The sequence below is a fragment of the Entelurus aequoreus genome, linkage group LG04 (assembly GCF_033978785.1).
Source record: "Entelurus aequoreus isolate RoL-2023_Sb linkage group LG04, RoL_Eaeq_v1.1, whole genome shotgun sequence".
Classification (NCBI taxonomy): Eukaryota; Metazoa; Chordata; class Actinopteri; order Syngnathiformes; family Syngnathidae; genus Entelurus; species Entelurus aequoreus.
In genome coordinates this window covers 73,021,948-73,035,973 of record NC_084734.1, presented here as the reverse complement: position 1 = coordinate 73,035,973, position 14,026 = coordinate 73,021,948, and the positions used below count along the sequence as shown (strand labels likewise).

At 40.7% G+C, this 14,026-nt stretch overlaps 2 protein-coding genes across 3 annotated transcripts in view; one reads left to right on the top strand and one right to left on the bottom strand.

Annotated features, from left to right (window-relative positions):
* The window catches only part of cdhr2 (cadherin related family member 2), a 36,289-nt gene extending 35,471 nt beyond the window's left edge, over window positions 1-818 (bottom strand). For both annotated transcript variants that reach the window (XM_062045646.1, XM_062045647.1), the window contains exon 1: window positions 655-818. In XM_062045646.1, the coding sequence (XP_061901630.1) occupies window positions 655-664 (10 nt within the window). In that variant the 5' untranslated portion in view covers window positions 665-818. The remainder of the gene's footprint in view (window positions 1-654) is intronic.
* Window positions 1-14,026, top strand: part of LOC133649000 (uncharacterized) — a 1,204,785-nt gene that overhangs the window by 31,041 nt on the left and 1,159,718 nt on the right. The window lies entirely within an intron of this gene.

The following is a 14,026-nucleotide window of genomic DNA, read 5'->3' as shown; positions in this document are numbered from 1 at the left end:
TTGTGGCAATATGTATTTTCTTTTCCAACATAATTTAATTTAAGCAAGCTTATGTGTTAGCCCAACACCTAAATGCTATAGCACTTTGATATTTCCAAATGCATTACACATCAAATGTAATATTGTTATTATTATCATCATTTATAACCTTTACGTAATACTTTTTTGTTTATATTCTGTCTCTCTTATCAAATAATCAGATGTGACTTTTTGTGTCTGTTTAAGGGGTTAAATGTACAAAATGAATCAATAATTATTTCCTTAACTTCACTTTTTTTGTACTATTACAAATGCATAAAAATACACAAAGTGCATGTTTGGCCATCACACACAAATAGATACCACTGGTGTGTCATGGCTGGGTGGGGTTGAGCCGAGCCATAATAACTGATAAACATACAAATAATAGCCGGAGCAGAGATTAGAAATGTGAGCCTCAATTTTTTTACATCTGACTTGTTAATGTCATTACATATATTTCATTTATCTGGATGTACTGTATACTAAATAAAATAAACATTAGCAGATTCATTTTAGTGAAACATTTATCCATAAAAGTAATATCAAATAGCTTCTGACATGGTGATATTCAGAGGATTTATTCTTATTCACTACACCACGCATGTAAATTCAAAATGCCAAAGTCAAACTTACCTGGCGACATACACAGAAGGCTTCGCTCCCTCCGATGCTCTGAGGAGACCTTTGGCTTTTGTTCCTTCTTGTGATACCCGTTTCACGGCTATAAATATAAATGATTAACACAGAGAAGAGCCAATCACATGTCAGCAGACCTTTTCCATGAGCACAGTTGCAATACAAACACCCCAGAGCATCTGACGACTCGTAAGTGAAGTTCATCAACTCGTTTTACTGTTGTTTTCTCTCACACATGCGGAAGGGAAAATCGTGAGAGTCTGGCCCTGTCAGCAGGGCTACATGGCACTGGTCCATACTGGGTCTCCAGCGTCCATGCCAGTGTGGAGCCAACAAAGGGCAACAAACCCAATTTGCCATTGTGTTTCATGAGAAGTATTCTGATGGCGCACTTGTCCGTGTAACTCTCTAATGAGCTGTTTCCAATAAAGCCCCCCTCCCCCCTCTCCTTCCACACTAAAGAGCTTTATTCAGTTTTGTTTCAAAACAGAAGCACAGCAATCAAGTGTCAATGTTTGGAAATTGATGTATTATTCAAACTAAAATTCAAAATACAAAATAGCTTTGTAAGTATTAGGTAAGCTCAGGACTCAGCCTTTAGGTCAGGGGTGTCCAAACTTTTTCCACTGAGGGCCGCACACGGAAAAATTTAAGCATGCGGGGGCCATTTTGATATTTTTCATTTTCAAACCTTAACAAAATACATGGATTTTTTTTATTTTTTTAACCTTTAGGGCTCCCAGGGACCATAAAGGGTATCAGTCATTAAAATGTAAAAAATAAGTCAAATTATTATTATTTTTTATTTAACGCTTACAGTAAATATCTATATCAACTTCAGGTTGATATAAAATAAAATAAAATAAAAAAGGTTTTATGCCTTTTCTGTCAAAGACAACTTTGTTTTTTATAGTAAAACTGAAATATGCAGTATTTAGTAATTAGAGCCCTAAAAGATCAATAATGCAGGACACCATTGATTGCAATTCTTTAATATTTTTGAGTAATCACAGTGAAATGTTAAATAAAATCCTACTAAATATATTATGGATCCAAAAGGTCCCCCACTCATAAAGTGATACATTTTTATTAGGTTTTTTTTACTTTTAACACTTAAATTACAAGATCAACTTCAGATATATCTGTCGATTTTACGTTTGAACTATTATTTTGTTTGTATTATGCTCTTTTGTCAAATAAAACTTTGATGTGTTTTTATGGCAACCACACAATATATGCAATATTTTTTCCACATAAAACATTTTAAAGTGACATTTTTTAAGTAATAATTCATTGTAACAGAGATTTTTTGTCTTTTTTTTTTTAACAATGGCAAAAAAAATAAAAATAAACAAAGACAAAAGAAAAAAAACAGCCTGCATAGCAGCTTTTTTTTAAATGTTTTTTTTTAATTTTTGCAATACTATCAATTTTGCAATTTTTGCAGAATGTGTGGGGGGCCGGTAAACGATTAGCTGCGGGCCGTAAATGGCCCCCGGGCTGCACTTTGGACACCTCTGCTTTAGGTCATCCATCCATCCATTTTCTACCGCTTGTCCCGTTTGGGGTCGCGGGGGGTGCTGGAGCCTATCTTAGGTCAGTGCTTCTCAATTATTTTATGTTACGCCATAGGATAAAGAAACTATAAAAAGTATCATCTGTCTATACATTTTTTATACGCACACCTCTGCATAACAATAATATCCTTATTAACAATAAAGAAAACAAATATGAAAAACATAGATCAACTTACAAAAAATAATAACTTAATTAACATAGTTTTTTAGTCTATAACCGAAAATATTTAAAGTGCATACATTTGCCTGAAATTTCAAAAAAAAACATTTGATCCTTATTTAAACTAAAAATATTTTTTCACCAACCGGAACCGTTGGATGATAAAAAAATACAATTAAATAAACTCAATGAATAATAATACATTGAAATTGATCAGCAACAATAACAAAACCAAAACAACTTTAACCTACAAAAACAAAAATCAATAAAAACAAGTTGTGCTGATTTTTTTTTTTTTTTTATCAAAATGGGAAACATCAGGATCAATGGCTACAATAATGTTATGATCTGTTTGGCCAGGCCATTTTTTGTTTAGTTTTTGGGTGTTTTTTCCTGTGTTTTTGGTTCACTTACTTTTTTTGTGTTGTTCCTGCACTGGCTTCACGCTGCTGCTTGGCGCTGTCTTCACCACCTAGGGGTGATTAGTAATTAGGTTTTTCACCTGCCGCTAATCATCACCCGGGCACTATTTAAGCCAGTCACATGTCTTTGTGGGACCATTGCATATGGTCGTGTGGAGTCACCAGCACGGTTAGTGGACACTTGAGTCTTGCTTAGCCGCGTTTGTTTGTTTGTTATTAGCAGTCTGTCAACTACTTTTTTTCATGCACAGTGCCCCTATGTTTTTCTGTGCATTTACACCGCTGCACTCCTGTTTGTATGTTGGACTTTATGACAATAAACACTTCTTAACATGCAAGCTGCTTTTTTGGAATCACGACCTCCATTAAGAGGAGCATTTATAACAAATGAGCATGTTTGTTGTGTGTGACTGATCGCTGTTGCTGTAAAAAAAAAGCTAAGTATTATCTATCTGTGTGCTTCTAATTGTTTTACAGCTTTCTTTATTCCTTCCCAAACATACTTTAGTAGTCTTATCTAACTTGCAAACCACTCGCTCTCTGTCTCACCGACCTTCTCTCAACTAGCTTGCTGCTAAGCTAACAAAGCTTAGCGCGGCGATGGTCTAAAGGAACCTGCTCCCACCCATTGCGACCACTTCTCCGAAGACGACAATAACTCGACTCGGTGAAAGAAACAACGTGAGTATGGCTCCCTGCTCTTCGTGTACCAATCTCACGGATAGGTTGGCCCTACTAGAGGACCGTGTCCGCCGACTAGAGCGGAGTAATTTCGTAACTTTAGACGCTGCTGACACATCTTCTAGCGTTAGCTGTAGCGAGCTGACTAGCTCAGTTTGTAGCAGCCGTAAACGACCTACAAGCAACGGTGAACCGGTTGAGACACATAATAGATTTAGCCCTTTAGTTAGTCCTACACCCCCGTCTACTGGGCACCACACTTTAGTCATAGGGGACTCCATCACCCGAAATGTACAGTTTAGCAAACCAGCCATAATTAAGTGTATTCCCGGGGCCAGAGCACCTGACATTGAAGCTAATCTTAGGGCGCTAACTCGCACAGGCCTAGTAAACACAAACAACAGGCTAATCGCACCACTAGCTACGCGAACATAATTGTACACATTGGCTTCAATGACATGAGGATGAGACAAAGATTACAAAGAAGAACATAGCTAGGACTTGTAATCTCGCTAGAAAGATGTGCAGGCATCAAGTACTTGTCTCTGGCCCCCTGTCTGCGAGAGGCAATGATGAGAGGTACAGCAGATTAGTCTCGCTTAACAAGTGGCTGGCTTGTTTTTTGTAGAGAACAGGGATTAACGTTTATTGATAATTGGCCTTCTTTCTGGGGTAAACCGGGTTTGCTAATGAGGGACGGCCTTTACCCCAACTGGGAAGGCGCCATCACTCTATCTAGAAACACAGATTACTGGTTGATGCACACTTGACTCACTACACTAGAGCAAGCTCGGACACAAATCACATACAGTGTACAGTCCGGGTGAGGAGTCAGTTAAGCTAGCCAGGCTGGAAAAATTCCTGCACACATAGCAATTCTCGTAGAATAATACACAACTCACATAATGTTTTTTCTATAGTGACTTACTTGCTTACTTGCTTATGGTAGTCCATCGTATCCGATGATGACTTCCACTTCTATTGGTGAGTTTTGAGGTGACTAAAAAGTCCAATACGAGAGCCACATGGTCTATTGCAATGGGGGCATATGAAGTTAGTGTTTGTTGTGGTCTTGGCTGCAGGGCCCATCTTCCTCCTCTGGCGTTTCCCTTCCCTCGCTGCGCTTCTCTCCTCTTCAAAATGTTGAAGGCCTGCATGGCAGAGTTGCCTCCAGAGAGGGTGATCTGAGGCAGAGCTTTCCAGCTGTGTGTACTGTATTCCACACTTCTTGAGAGTTATTTTCAGTTGGTCCTTGTATCTCCGCTTTTGGCCTCCTGCAGATCTCTGGCCATGATGAAGTTGTCCATACAGCAGTTCTCGCGGAAGTCTATCAACTGACATTCTGATGGTGTGGCCGGCCTATCGCAGTTGGTACTGGAGAAAAGTGGCCTCCATGCTCTTGGTACCAGTTTTACTCAGGACTTCCGTGTGTGGCACACGATCACGCCATGTCAGCCCAAGGATCCGCTGGAGACACTTGATGTGAAAGTTCTCCAGCTGTTGGATGTGGCGGCGATACAGGGTCCAAGCTTCACAGCCATATAATAGTGTGGAGACACAGATGGCTTGGTAGACTGCCACCTTGGTACGTATGCTGAGGTTTTTGTTCACATACACCCTCTTACGCAGTCTACCAAAGGAGGCTGAGGCAGACCTGATTCGATTTTGAACATCATTGTCCATGCTGCAGTTTTCGGAGAGGATGCTCCCAAGATATTTGAAGTCTGGGACTATTGCTAGGGGCTTGTCATTGATGTTAAAGACAGGTGATGGTGGTCAAGTTGGCAGAGGGGAGATCCACTGGCACAGTACTTCCGTCTTTACAGTGTTCACAGTGAGACCCAGTCTACTATAGGCCTTCACAGCAGCTGTTAGCGTCGCCTGCAGAGCCTCTGATGTATGTGCCACAAAGGCACAATCATCAGCATACTGTAATTCCACAATGTTCACAGTTTTGACCTTGGTAGCCGCCCGCAGCCTTCTGATGTTAAATAAGCTTCCATCCAACCTGTAATCCACCAGCACACCACTGCTTCCCTCAACTTCTTTGTGCAGTAGCCAGGTGACACTCATGAGGAAGATGTTTAATAGTACAGGTGCAAGTACACAACCCTGTCTGACACCTGTGGATACCTTGAAAGGCCTAGACTCATGTCCTCCTGTTGTCACCTGAGCCATCATCCCCTCATGGAAACTTTGCAGGATGTTTACAAACTTCCGCGGGTAACCAACCCTGAAAAGGACCGCCCAGAGCAAGTCTCTGTTGACCGTATCAAAAGCCTTTGATAGGTCCACAAACGCCATGTATAAATCTTGATGTTGTTCCCGACACTTCTCTTGTAGCAGGCGTGTTGTGAAAATCATATCCACAGTGCTGCGATTTTTCCTGAAGCCACATTGACTCAGGCAACAGGTGTTCCATTATGCTCTGTATGAGTCTTGACAGCATCACTTTGGCAAGAACCTTGCCGGCAGCAGACAGGAGGGATATTCCTCTACTATTGCCACAGACAGACTTCTCACCCTTCCCTTTATATATGGTCACAACATTTGCATCCCGCCATTGTTGGGGGACTGCTCCGCGCTTCCATACATCACCAATATAGTGGAAAATTGCTCTGGTACAGAGATAGCCTCCCTGTTTAAGGATCTCTGCAGGGATGCCATCCGGGCCAGGGGTCTTGTTGTTCTTAAGTGACCTAATTGCAGCCAGGACTTCAGAGAAGGTTGGTGGAAGATCCAGTTCTTCAATAGTTGGGTAGCTGGGCAGCTCATCCAGCACTGCCAGATCAGGGGTGGCAGGTTGGTTTAAAAGTGTCTGGAAGTGTCCCGCCCATCTGTCCACAACTTGTTTCTGGTCCTTTGAGGGTTGAGCCATCAGTCGACTTCACAGGTGAGAGAGAGGAGTTCCTGGGGCCATGGGTGGTTTTCACAGCATTGTAGAAGTTGTGCATGTCGTTCTTCACTGCAAAATGTTCAATTTCTTGAGCCTTGTCAGTCCACCAGTCATTTTTCAGTTTTCGTAGAACAGACTGTGCCTCCTTCCTTGATGTTCTCCAGTGCTGCTTTAGCCTGACAGATGTAGGGTTGTTCAGGGCTGCGTTATGGGCCTTGTGCATGGTGTCCAGTATGGTTCTGATGGATTCGGAATTTTCGTCGAACCAGTCCTGATGCCTCCTACGGCGGTAGCCAATAGACTCGGCTGCAGCCTCATAGAGCTTTGAGCTAAGGCAGGTCCAGTTGTCATCAACACTGCCTTCAGGGCTCAGGAAGGGGTCGATTTCCTGCAGCTTCCCTGCAATGGAGGATCGAAGGCTGTTCCCTGCTTCAAGCCGGGCACAGTCCAACCGCTTCTTTCCAGTTTTTCGGAGACGAACAGGAGGACGTACTGACGCTCGCAACTTGGAGATAATCATGCGGTAGTCAGTCCAGCAGTCAGCACCTCGCATTGCACGGGTGATGTGCACGTCCTTGATGTCCTTGCGTCTCACAATGTCGTAATCCAGCAGATGCCATTGCTTGGATCGTGGGTGCATCCAGGAAGCCTTGTGTTTATTTTTCTGTTGGAAGATTGTGTTGGTGATTGTCAGGTCATGCTCAGCACAGAGACTGAGTCTTTCACTTATGCCGGTAGGTGCTTCAGTGAAACTGGGTAGCAGGCTGTTTTTTATTGCCAAACCAACACCATGGTGATGCGGACCTTCTGTAGGGTAACCCTTCCAGAAAAAGGTATAACCCTGGCCTTCTTCCTTTAGGGATCCCTCATCCAGAAGTCTGGTCTCACTCAAGGCGGCGATGTCAATTCCATAACGTCTAAGCTCAGCAGCAACAAGCGCAGTTCTTCTTTGCGGCCTGTCAGGGTTATTGTCCAGGAGGGTTCTAATGTTCCATGCAGCCAATTTCAGGGGAACTTGTTTATTTTTTGTTTTTCGACCGCGGTAGTGGAATGTCCCGGTAGGTGCGGTATCCTACCCGGGGTGTGAAGAGTGGGCAATGTTTAGGCCACCTTTTCTAGGCCTTCCCTCAACTTTGGGGTGAGCAGTGTGGCTCCTAAATAGGGCTGCTCAGTCATACAGGGGTCTGCCGAAATCAGCTGCCACTCAATTCCCAGCTGATAGCGACCATTATAGCCCTGTATCGCTGACGTGCAGGGATCTAACTAGAAGCTCCCAGTTCATTCTAACCTGCCCCCGTTATCAGACATCCTGACGCCGTCAGACTTTGTGCTTCAGAATCCAATTGCTGTTCTGGATCCACCAAGGTCAGAAGCAGAGACCTGTGCGGTGATACGTTTTAAGTGCCTCTGGGGGTGCACAGTTCCCAGCCGCACTATCTTCGCCACAAAGAGATGGAGCTTAGTGTCAAGGGGGAAACCCAGGACAACCAGCACCTCTTCCAAAACAGCCCACTACCTATAATATGGGCTTTTTAAACATCAGATAATTTTCTCCCAAAACGTTAGTGTTAATGAGGTCATTAGAGACAACAATCTTAACTTCATTGATCTCAGCGAAACATGGCTCAAACCAGATGAATTTGTCCCGTTTAACAAGGCATCTCCTAACTATACGAATGCACATATTGCCCGTCCCCTTAAAATGGGTGCAGGGGTCGCACTAATATACAATTAAAACCTTAACCTTACCCCTAACCTAAGTAATGAATATAAATCATTTGAGATGCTTACTATGAGGTCTGTCATACCGCTACCTCTCTACCTGGCTGTTATGTACCGCCCCCTGGGCCCTACTCTGACTTTATCAGTGAATTTTCAGAGTTTGTCGCTGATCTAGTGACGCACGCAGATAATATAATTAAATGAAATTGGATTATGTACATACACATTTAGTTTTCACAAAATTAGTTATGTTTGTTTTGCGCGTGTAATGCCTCAGCTTTAAATTGCAAATAAATAAAAACAGTTAGCGGAATAAAATAATTTATGTGACGGTCGGATCGCATAATGGCGATATTTGACGTTAATTTAAGGATTCACTGTAGTGCTGATAACTTCCATCCATCCATTCTCTACCGCTTGTTCTTCTCGAGGTCGCAGGGGTGCTGGAGCCTACTGATAACTTCCACAACTTCGAATTTACATTGTGGAAGAGAAAAAAGTCCTCCTTTCTGTCCAATACCACATGAAAGAGGTTGGTTTTTGCATCTTATTTGTCCAGCTTCCATACTCTTTTTATACACTTTACAAGAAATACATTGACTGCAAACTCCGTAGCTCGCTAGCTGGTGTGTGCTGGCTTTCTGAGACTCTTATTTTGTTAGTGCAGGCAGGATGGAGCAGCACTTTTATTGTGAAGACAGGGACTGTGCGGTCGATCTTTAGGCTTTTGACGGCAGGTACTGCGCGAGAGTCTGTTGAAATAAGAAGTGTTTCTCGCCATCCTCGTTCACTTTTGTTTAAGATAAAAACAGCCTAAATGCAAAATTATACATTTAAAATAAGGAAAACAGTTCACTTTTATTCAAGACAAAATTATACAACATCCATCGATCCATTTTCTACCGCTTGTCACTCTCGGGGTCGACATTATAATGTTAAAATAAGAAAAGATAAACGTATTTAAGTTATTAACTTATACATATGTATTATAACTCACATCAGTTACAAAAACAGCCTTGGTAGTAAAAAACCAACTAAAATAAGATAATATATGGGTTTAGCATGGCACAGAAATTATTTTTTGTAATTGGGTTAAAATGCTGTGAAATAGTGGCGTGAATGCACTAATTACCATAAGGGAAATACTTTAGAAACTTTTATTCAAGACAAAAAGTAGACCATATAAGGAAAATAGTAAATACAATTTTGTTTAAGACAGAATTATAACACATTATACTTTTAAAATAAGAAAAAAATAGTAACTAAACTTGTTATTTAAGTTATATTAAGTTCTGCATATCTGTTATAACTCCGTTACAAAAGCAGCGTTGGTGGTACGAGATAACTAAAATAAATAAAAAATATGTATATGTGGGTTTGGCATGGCATCAAAATAAACTTTTGTAATTGGGTTAAAATGCTGTGAAATAGTGGCATAAATGCACTAATAACCTTAAATAAAATTAATAAAGTTAATTATAAATTATAAATCACTGTAATCAAATTAAATAATACATTTGATAGGGTGGATTAAGCCTTAAAAACAGTATAACTGCTGTACTACTACAACTAAAATGGCGGACAGCTTAAAAAACTACAGGTGTAAAACCCCTTTCTGCCTGCAGGAATCATAAATTGTTATGCTGTATGAACTACAATTTAAAAACTACAAAATTAAAATGGCGGCCAAATGTGACGTATACTTCCTATTTCCGGTTCAGGTTGTGCCCTATGAGTGTGACGTCATTTTCCCAATAGCTCCCCCCGAATAGGTACTACATAGAAGCCACACCACTTCCTGGGGTCATAAATCAATCCCTCGCTGGCCCCCCCTTTATTGGAGCTACTGTATAAGGCACGCCCACTTCCCGGGGTCATAAATTGTTCTCTTTCCTGCAGTTCCCGCTCACCCCCTTTTATCGGTCATACAGTACCTTCTTCTAACAGTCATTATACCTGTGTCTTATCCAATAGACTTTGGTTTATGACTTGACTGTGTTGAACACACTGCCACTCCTGATCAAGCAGTATAAAGAAGTTATATCAAAAGGGTGTGAGGGTAATAAAACACAGCTGAAGACCTCCCAACACTGTAATTATAAAGTGTTTACCTTCATTAGAGTCTTGCTAGTCAGTAAAATTACAATCAAATGTATGAAGTTAACACCTACTCAGTGGCCTAGTGGTTGGAGCAGTGGTTCTTAACCTGGGTTCGATCGAACCCTGGGGGTTCGGCGAGTCGGCATCAGGGGTTCGGCAGAGCCTCCGCCGCGGAGGTCAAGACACACCTGACTCATCGTGTACATAAAAACTTCTCCCTATCAGCGTATTATGGATACCCCCAAACAGTATTCTCTAATTTTCCATATGCGTGGACCTACTCAGTGGCCTAGTGGTTAGAGTGCCCGCCCTGAGATCGGTAGCTTGTGAGTTCAAACCCCGGCGGAGTCATACCAAAGACTATACAAATGGGACCCATTAACTCCCTGCTTGGTACTCAGCATCAAGGGTTGGAATTGGGGGTTAAATCACCAAAAATGATTCCCCAGGGGTTGAACAAGGGGATGGGTCAAATGCAGAGGACACATTTCACCACACCTAGTGTGTGTGTGACAATCATTGGTACTTTAACTTAGATGTGCACACTGTGGCTACACCAGCAGCACACCTGTCCCAAACCTGACTAAATACCAAGTTAATGACCCCAAAAGGGACAAGCGGTAGAAAATGGATGGATGTTTTATTATTATAATCAAATGACAGCAGTCATTTCCATGGGATTATAAGTGTTTTGGCCCACTTACAATGACAATAACAAAAAATATAGTTTTTCATGAGCTGTGTACTAGTATTGTATGTCTGGGTTGGGGTCCTGCTTTGGATATAATTTTTACCCCTCTCCGATATCGCATTTAGTTCCCGCTAAAACATTCACATGTTGCACAATGAGATGTAAACGCGGGATCATGTGTACATTCCTGTAACTTTCTGTTTGTAACATATATCTTTATTAGTATTACTTTAATATTTATAAATTAAGATTAAATTAAGAAAAAAATGTTTTTTATTTGTCACTAAAGAAGGGTTCGGTGAATGCGCATATGAAACTGCCGGGGTTCGGTACCTCCAACAAGGTTAAGAACCACTGGGTTAGAGTGTCCGTCGTACATCCACACGCACATTCATTATACAAACATACTGTATACACATAGTCACATACTGTACATATACATTCACTGTAAAAACATACATATACACATACTGTACATATACATTCACTGTACAAACACACACATACACATACTACACATATACATTCACTGTACAAACACACATTTACACATACTGTACATATACATTCACTGTTCAAACACACACTGTATACACATACTGTACATATACATTCACTGTACACACATATACACATACTGTACATATACATTCACTGTACAAGCACACATACACATACTGTACATATACAGGTACATATGCACACATACACTCATGCACATAATCACGTTTCATCAAACATATATTAACGTTGTTGCCCTAGGGTAAACTGGGTATAACACATGGCACACTGACAAAGCTTAACCTATTGTTACTATAACAATCTACAAGGTTAAGGTTGCTTCTCTTTCTTCCCCTCCATTTTTCTGCATTCTTTCGTATCTCAAGTTATCATTACATATATGTATTGTTGCATTTGAACAATTGTATTGTTGATAATAAAGGTAAAGTACTGGTATTGTTTATTATCAATAGCACTATTTCTATTGGTATTCATATTGCTCCATTTTTAGTGTAATAATGCTCATTGTCATTTCTGTATTTTTTTTTTATTTTTTTTTAATTTTCGCTAACTGCTTATTTGCTATTACTTTTACCATCATATTTGTACATGTCGTATTTGCTGATGTTGCTCTGTTGTTGTTGTTGTTGTTGTTGTTGTGTTTGCTGTTGTTGTTTTTGTCTCTCTGTCTAATCCCCCTCTTGTCCCCACAATTCCCCCCTCTGTCTTCCTTTTTCTCTCTTTCTATCCCCTCCTGCTCCGGCCCGGCTGCACCAAATGATAATATAAATACATTTAATAAAGTCAAAATACAAGTAAGGCAACAAGAGAAGTATCCTACACTTCTCTTTTGTAAAGTAAATCTGAACAGCCGATATGGGCATCTACATCTGCTATATGATTTGCCCGAGAAGCTGGGCAGGACATTAAAAAAAAAAAAAAAAAAAAAAAAAAAAAAAAAAAAAAAAAAAAAAAAAAAGAGTGTCCGTCGTGAGATCAGTAGGTTGTGAGTTCAAACCCCGGCCGAGTCACACCAAAGACTATAAAAATGGGACCCGTTACCCCCCTGCTTGGCACTCAGCATCAAGGGTTGGAATTGGGGGTTAAATCACCAAAAATGATTCCCGGGCGCAGCCACCACTGCTGCCCACTGCTCCCCTCACCTCCCAGGGGGTGATCAAGGGTGATGGGTCAAATGCAGAGAATAATGTGACAATCATTGGTACTTTAACTTTAACTTAATGTTCATGTGTTCAGCCTCTATGATGTATTTTCAACATACTGTACAGTCCAATATATGGCCGTAAAAACAACCCACCTGTCGTAAGTTCCCCAAAACAATAATTAGCGTTGCTGGGGAAGATTATGTAGCTGAAAGGATCAGATGACAAATAAACATCTGACAAAACGGAATGTCGCCATTGTCATGAAGCAGTTAACATTCAAAGTACTTTGGACCTGATCACATCGACGTCCCTTGTGTGGGCTCTGTGCCGAGGATGTCGTTGTGGCTTGTGCAGCCCTTTGAGACTTTTGTGATTTAGGGCTATATAAATAAAAATTGATTGATTGATTGATCTAAGATCCAAATAACGAGTGCTAAATAGTGTGAACAAACCATAAAAGTAGGTGCACTATTGTGTTGCGTGTGATCTACAAAGACTGCATGTACAATTGATAACAAGTGCCACCTTATTTAAATGAGAATGTTGCATGTTTACCAGCTGTCACCATGGAGACACTGACTTCCCTCCACATTTATGGCATCATATTTACTGTATGATGATCTAGACAACAGAACCGACTTTTATCACGCTGAAGTTGCGCTCCTGAATGAGTTGCGGTTGTAATGACCTCCTTGACACTTGTGTTGTTTTTTCCACTGTGTGTGGTACTTCAGTTCCTGTCCAGTGCTCATAATTTGTAATGGCAAATCCTCTATCTTGCCACTGAGCACTGGCTCCCATACACCTGTTCTGGTTGCCAATCAGACTCCTATTTAGGCCTGCCCTGACAGGGTTAGATCATTATTCTTTGAACCCTTGTGAGTGATGTTCTGATATTGTGCACTTCCTGTTGCACAGCTCTGAAACATATTCTCTGTCAAGTTACATAGTCTATGTTGCTCTACTAAGAGTATGTGTTTATTTCTAAAATATGTTTTTCCGTTTTGTGCACTTCCTAGCTGCACTTGCCGTCTTTGGTAATCACATATTCTTTTACTTACATTCCGACTGCCGTCTCTGCATCTCTGGGGTCAGTCACGCTGCAAGCACCGCTCTTCAATCTTTACATCGGTGTTGTGATGGTGCGTCTGGCTCGTTCCAGAAAATGCATATTGCAATACGTTTTTCATATAACAGATATGACAATATATTTCCAATATTAAAAAAATAACGCCTTTGGAAAAAAATGCAAGCAGGCACAAAAAAGAAATCAATTGAATCTGCTTTAATCAGCCACATGAGTCATCCAGCAGCTATAAAATAAAATAAATGATATTTTTCAGTAGACAATATGTATAATATTTATATTTTTTAAGGTCCAAATATGTTGATATAAACAGACAAAACAGTCTCTGTCAGTTGTCTGTTTTTGCAGCATGTTCGCCTCATTTCT